A 7500-nucleotide genomic window follows, 5' to 3' on the forward strand; every position below is an offset into this window, starting at 1 on the left:
AAATAATACGATTAAAAACGTTCGTCTTCTGTATGTCGTTAAAAAAACAACACCCTTGGTCTATATCCTGGAGAACAATTTATCTCCTTCCTCCCTCGTTATACTAATATCTAAGAGAAAGTAACGTAGCGAGCATTGAAATCATAATACACCAAATGACAATGAACGTCGTAATACACCAACAGTAGACAAGGGCGAAACATAAACAGGAATATAAGCCCATATTAAAGGGGGGCTTGGCATGCTCCATCAAAACTTTTTTTTTCTAAATCACCGAAAACGTCTCTTTATTATGCAATTTTAGAACATCAATCCATTGTCTGGCTGGCTAATATATGACATTTTTTATTCATAATATATGGCATGTAAATATAAAGCATCTAAAGTCAAACCAAATAAACAAATTACAGCCCTACGTTTGAGAGAGAGAGAGAGAGAGAGAGAGAGAGAGAGAGAGAGAGAGAGAGAGAGAGAGAGAGAGAGAGAGAGAGAGAGAGAGAGAGAGAGAGAGAGAGAGAGGACAGAAACAGAGACAAAGACAGAGAATAGACAGACAGATAGAGAGATAGAAACGAGAAGACGGTTAGTTTATATTTATATTCTTCTGTTAGAGAAAAAAAGTGCCATGGATGGATTAACGATAAATTAACAGTCACATAATTTTTTTTTTGAGCAATATACAGATTTTCTCTGACGGACTAAACTGAATAACATCCTCAGCAGACAGCAGGAGGCAACTATAGCCCTTTATTATTCTCTGGATTACACACTTCATTCTTTACAGAAATATATTTTGAAAAGAAAATAAATAACATGGATATATAAAAATCAGTAGTGTATTCAACATCTCATGTTACCTATTGACCATTTTTTTCAGGAGGATAAACCTCAGTATACATGCTAATGGGAGATTTTGATATAGAAGCTAAAGAAAAAAATATATAGTGCAGATGCTGAAGAGAAATATTTGTAAAGACGATAAACTGTCTATACAAACTTATTTTCATTGGTTCGTAAATTACACAAATTCTCCACGTTTCTACCTTAAGAAACTCTTTGGAACAGATACTCAGTTAACATGTAATCACTTTACCTCTTGACCACTTTGGGAAGTGGAGAGCTCTTTCCAAGTGTCAAGTTTTAGTTAAGAGTGATGATCAGTGTGGAATATACCATAATCACGTACTCGGTGATTTGGCGCAAGCTTCTGCTGATCCCAAAGGTAATATATATCGAGGCCTATATATATATGTATATATGTATATATATATATATGTATATATATATTATCACACACACACACTATAAACAAACACACATACATAAATACATAAATACTTAAATACATACGCATAAACGCAGACACACACACACACACACACACACACACACATATATATGTCAGTGTGTGTGTGTGCGTGTGTGTGTATATATATATATATAAATATATATATATATATATAATTTATACACAGACACACACACACACACACATATACATATATATATATATATATATATATATATATATATACATATACACGTGCATGTATATATATATATATATATATATATATATATATATATACATATATATATACACACATATATATACATATATATATACACACATATATATATATATATATACATATACATATACATATATATACATATATGTATATATATATATATATATATAGAAAGAGAGAGAGAGAGAGAGAGAGAGAGAGAGAGAGAGAGAGAGAGAGAGAGAGAGAGAGAGAGAGAGAGAGAGAGAGAGAGAGGCAAACATACAGACAGAAAAGAAAAAAATGCCGAAAAAAGAAAAGAAAAGATAAAAAAAAAAAAAGACATCATGCATTCATTATAATCAAGGGTGATCCGCTGCAATCAAAATGTTATCTCCCGCCGTACTGTGATCAAATCCCTCTACCAGATCCAAAGGTTATCATTTCCGTTATGTCATCAGACCGGACCGACAGTGTTGCCAAACCGTCTGGTCATAGCACACACTCAGCAAAACCGTGGAATATTGGTTGCTATGCCATGAATGTTGTTGCCATATTGTGCCACAGAAACAATTATAATTTCTTGTCGTTGCAGAAATAAAAATGCATTAAAGCGACTTAACGTTGGTTTGAAAATTATTTGTTTGTGAAGCAATTTCAATCCTGAGAAACGTACGATTACAATACCGTGAAATTAGACACCAATAATTATGAATAAGCTGGCAAAAATACACACCCATCCTATCTCTTCCAATGAGATCCATATTCTGATGGTACCGTGACTTACGCCTTATCTTAGAAGTACATATACTTAGATAATAGATCACTGTCACACCTGATTGCCCGTGGTCAAAGTTGGCCACACTACCACGGGCAAGGTCAAAGAGACTGAGACACGCTATAGTACCTGGAGACTGGACCGCGAGTGTGGTAGGACTTATAAAACTTCTGGGCGGACACGATGAACTTTTCCTCCTCAGGTAATGGAATTCTACGCTTGTCTTATCCTCTTCAGTAATGTTATAGTAGGTAGTGTTCTGTAATAGATATTTAGCTCTAATTTTTCGAGGTGTAGACAGTACCTTTTGCATGTTTGTTAAAGTTATTTCTATATATAATGTAGTAGTTTATATCGCTTTGTATCTGTGCGTATGAATGTGTGTGCCTTCGTGCTTGCATAGTCCCTCCTAAAAGAAATAATGTTTTTTGTTCTTACAAAACGAAATTCCACGCCGTTTTCTAGCGCGTAAATCCACTACAGAAAATGGCGATTCTATGGGAGGCTTTGTTTTATTTCATCAGTTTAAGAGCGTTTAAGAGAGTTTCCTTTTCGTTCGGTAAATATTAAAAGAAAGTTGAAAGAAATAGTTTATTTTTCTCTTATGAGGATGGATTGCAAAAACTAGATTGATAGCCGAGTTGAAATATCAACCTATTTCAATACAGACTATATAATACACAAATTTATCTGTATCATTTATTTATTAAGTTTCCGTGAGTGATTTCCGAAATACGGGGTGTTGAACTATTAATTTAAAGTAATATGTGTATATATATACATATATATATATATGTATATATATATGTATATACATATATATGTATATAAATATGTGTGTGTTTATGAACATACACACACATATATATGTGTGTATGTGTTTCTGTGTGTGTTTGTCACACACACACACAATCACACACACACACACACACACACACACACCCACATGCACACACACACACACACACACACACACACACACACACACACACACACACACACACACACACACACACACACACACACACCTCGCTCATTTACATCTTCCGGTTTATTTCTTACCTTCCTACATAATCTACAAGGGTGTACAGTGCCAGTATTTGCATATCCGCTCTGTGGTAGTGCCACCTCTCTGTGTATGTCAGATCGGCCGACATTTATATGATCCCAACCTCCGTTATCGGTCTCACATTCAAACTTTTCATTTATATGGAAAAAAAAATATGTTATCAAAATTCCATATTTATATCTCGCTCTAGATGGCTCTCCTACGTATGCCAAAAAAAAGGTTTCGTATCGAGTCTCGAAAATTAAGGAAAGCAACTCTTATGAGGTGTTTCGAGGCTTCAGCCATGGGATAGTCGTATGTGCGAGTATGTCTGTCGTCTTTTTTTTTTTTATACTGCACGCGCTTAGACTTATACACCAAGTATAATCACAAAATAAATCACAGCCACTAAAACATAAAATATACTTGTACCCCAAAAAATTCCCCAATATGAGTACACACAAAATACGCCATGAAAGCTATACATAAAAAAAAATCTAAATTCTAGATATAAGCGTAGATATACATAGTTAAACGATGGGCAAATTAACGTGCGGAAAATATATAAAAGAACACATTTCAGGCTAGATACGAAATAACAGATCATTAATATAAAACAACAACAACATAACATTCTCCTCAAAATCTGGATACCAGATGGCAGCACCTGAGTCCTTCCCTAATGACTGAAGCGTCTGGTATCCAAGACCAAATTACGTGGGTGCTCACTGATAACGTGAACTTCGCAGCTTAACAAAGGTACTGTTGTTTTGCTTACGTCTTGCACAACTTTCTTTTCATCAACTTGCGAAGGAAATGCCATAGATGAAAAGTGTCTTAGATTTGCTATTCTGTTCTTTCCTAGTAAGTTTAACTCGTCTCATTTTCCCATGTGACACTGACATTATAACGTTTTGTGTGTTTATTTTCACGTTTCGAATGGGTGATCTTTATTTTTGCGTTTCGAATATATGATCTTCACAGTTCAAAATGTGTATCGTAGCCACCAATGTAATGTTTACAAAATGTTGATTGCAAGTTTACATTCGTGGGTTTTCATCTGCTGAAGTTTATTAAGCAAGGATTTATAGAAATGATCACATGAGGGATAAAGGTTATGACTGTACCCCAGTGAGATAAGTTCTTGGCATCATTACGTCATGTGACACTATAATGACGGGGATATACAACATCAAAATAGTGGGGGTGATAGTTTCACATAGGTATTCACACAATAGTGTCCAAACTTGGGTGTACATATTAGATTTTTTTCTCTATTCTCAAAGCACCATGTTGTAGAACCATAACGCTATTTCTAATAATCTAATCGAGGTCAGTTGTCACGAGATAGAAAAATGTTTGTTCGTTCAGTGATTTAGGTAAACTCCCAAGGCCTAGGACATTATCTTCATTATCGAGCAATTTAATATACATTCCCACTTTCTGCCTGTCTGTCTTTGTTCCTGTTTTTGTATCTGTCTGTCGGTGTGTCTTTGTTCCTATGTCTGTCTTTCAGGCTGTCTGTCCGTCGTCCTCATTTTTCTTTGTTTTTCTCTCATTTTTCTCTATTTCTCTTCCCTTCTTATATATCCCTTTTTCTTCTCCTCCTCCTCCTCCTCCTCCTCCTCCTCCTCCCTCCTCTCCTCCTCCTCCTCCTCCCTCCTCTCCTCCTCCTCCTCCTCCTCCTCTCCTCCTCCTCCCTCCTCTCCTCCTCCTCCTCCCTCCTCTCCTCCTCCTCCTCCCTCCTCTCCTCCTCCTCCTCCTCCTCCTCCTCCTCCTCCTCCTCCTCCTCCTCCCTCCTCTCCTCCTCCTCCTCCTCCCTCCTCTCCTCCTCCTCCTCCTCCCTCCTCTCCTACTCTCCTCCTCCTCCTCCTCCCTACTCTCCTCCTCTCCTCCTCTCCTCCTCCTCCTCCTCCCTCCTCTCCTCCTCTCCTCCTCTCCTCCTCTCCTCCTCCTCCTCCTCCTCCTCCTCCTCCTCCTCCTCCTCCTCCTCCTCCTCCTCCTCCTCCTCCCTCCTTTCCTCCTCCTCCTCCTCCTCCCTCCTTTCCTCCTCCTCCTCCTCCTCCCTCCTTTCCTCCTCCTCCTCCTCCTCCTCCCTCCTTTCCTCCTCCTCCTCCTCCTCCTCCTCCTCCCTCCTTTATCTCCCTCCCTCCTTTCCTCCTCCTCCTCCTCCTCCTCCCTCCTTTCCTCCTCCTCCTCCTCCTCCTCCCTCCTTTCCTCCTCCTCCTCCTCCTCCTCCCTCCTTTCCTCCTCCTCCTCCTCCTCCTCCCTCCTTTCCTCCTCCTCCTCCTCCTCCTCCTCCTCCCTCCTTTCCTCCTCCTCCTCCTCCTCCCTCCTTTCCTCCTCCTCCTCCTCCTCCCCCTCTCCTCCTCCTCTCCTCCTCCTCCCCCTCTCCTCCTCCTCTCCTCCTCCTCCCCCTCTCCTCCTCCTCTCCTCCTCCTCTCCCCTCTCTTCTCCTCTCCTCCTCCTCCCCCCTCTCCTCCTCCTCCTCCTCCTCCTCCCCCCTCTCCTCCTCCTCTCCTCCTCCTCCCCCTCTCCTCCTCCTCCCTCCTTTCCTCCTCCTCCTCCTCCTCCCTCCTTTCCTCCTCCTCCTCCTCCTCCCTCCTTTCCTCCTCCTCCTCCTCCTCCCTCCTTTCCTCCTCCTCCTCCTCCTCCTCCTCCTCCTCCTCCCTCCTTTCCTCCTCCTCCTCCCTCCTTTCCTCCTCCTCCTCCTCCTCCCTCCTTTCCTCCTCCTCCTCCTCCTCCCTCCTTTCCTCCTCCTCCTCCCTCCTTTTCTCCTCCTCCTCCTCCTCCCTCCTTTCCTCCCTCCCTCCTTTTCTCCTCCTCCTCCTCCTCCCTCCTTTCCTCCCCCTCCTCCTCCTCCTCCCTCCCTTCCTCCTCCTCCTCCTCCTCCTCCTCCTCCTCCTCCTCCTCCTCCTCCTCCTCCTCCTCCTCCCTCCTTTCCTCCTCCTCCTCCTCCTCCCTCCTTTCCTCCTCCTCCTCCTCCTCCTCCTCCTCCTCCTCCTCCCCCTCCCCCTCCCCCTCCCCCTCCTCCTCCCCCCTCTCCTCCTCCTCTCCTCCTCCCCTCCTCCTCCCCCTCCCCCTCCTCCTCCCCCCTCTCCTCCTCCTCTCCTCCTCCTCCTCCCCCCTCTCCTCCTCCTCCCCCCTCTCCTCCTCCTCCTCCTCTTTCTCTTCCTCTTCCTCCTCCTCTTTCTCTTCCTCTTCCTCCTCCTCTTTCTCTTCCTCTTCCTCCTCCTCTTTCTCTTCCTCTTCCTCCTCCTCTTTCTCTTCCTCTTCCTCCTCCTCTTTCTCTTCCTCTTCCTCCTCCTCTTTCTCTTCCTCTTCCTCCTCCTCTTTCTCTTCCTCTTCCTCCTCCTCTTTCTCTTCCTCTTCCTCCTCCTCTTTCTCTTCCTCTTCCTCCTCTTCTTTCTCTTCCTCTTCCTCCTCCTCCTCCTCTTTCTCTTCCTCCTCCTCCTCCTCTTTCTCTTCCTCTTCCTCCTCATCTTCCTCTTCCTCCTCCTCCTCCTCTTTCTCTTCCTCTTCCTCCTCCTCTTCCTCTTCCTCCTCCTCTTCCTCTTCCTCCTCCTCTTTCTCTTCCTCTTCCTCCTCCTCTTTCTCTTCCTCTTCCTCCTCCTCTTTCTCTTCCTCTTCCTCCTCCTCTTCCTCTTCCTCCTCCTCTTCCTCCTCCTCCTCTTCCTCCTCCTCTTCCTCCTCCTCCTCTTCCTCCTCCTCTTCCTCCTCCTCCTCCTCTTCCTCCTCCTCTTCCTCCTCCTCCTCCTCTTCCTCCTCCTCTTCCTCCTCCTCCTCCTCTTCCTCCTCCTCTTCCTCCTCCTCTTCCTCCTCCTCTTCCTCCTCCTCTTCCTCCTCTTCCTCCTCCTCCTCTTCCTCTTCATCCACCTCTTCATCCACCTCCTCTTCATCCACCTCATCTTCCTCATCCACTTCCTCCTCCTCCTCATCCTCTTCCTCCTCTTCCTCCTCTTTTCCTCCTTCTCTTCCTCATCCACTTCCTCCTCCTCCTCCTCCTACTACTCTTCCTCTTCCTCTTCCTCTTCCTCCTCCTCCGCCTCCTCCTCCTCTTCCTCCACCTCCTCTTCTTCCTACTTTTCCTCTTCCTCCACCTCCTCTTCCTCCAACTTTTCCTCTTCTTCTTACTCTACCTCCTCTTCCACCTCTTCCTCCTC

General features: G+C 43.6%; 1 protein-coding gene across 2 annotated transcripts in view; it reads left to right on the plus strand.

Annotated features, from left to right (window-relative positions):
• The first annotated feature begins 2320 nt into the window (after positions 1–2320).
• The window catches only part of LOC125041919 (epidermal retinol dehydrogenase 2-like), a 22800-nt gene continuing 17620 nt past the window's right edge, over positions 2321–7500 (plus strand). Inside the window, exon 1 of one of the 2 annotated variants that reach the window (XM_047637319.1) lies at positions 2321–2491. In XM_047637319.1, coding sequence (XP_047493275.1) covers positions 2473–2491 — 19 coding nt within the window. In that variant the 5' untranslated portion in view covers positions 2321–2472. Of the gene's footprint in view, positions 2492–3962; positions 4097–7500 lie in introns of those variants that run through there. The other variant, XM_047637320.1, reaches the window with a different exon arrangement.

This window comes from Penaeus chinensis, chromosome 31 (genome assembly GCF_019202785.1).
Source record: "Penaeus chinensis breed Huanghai No. 1 chromosome 31, ASM1920278v2, whole genome shotgun sequence".
Classification (NCBI taxonomy): Eukaryota; Metazoa; Arthropoda; class Malacostraca; order Decapoda; family Penaeidae; genus Penaeus; species Penaeus chinensis.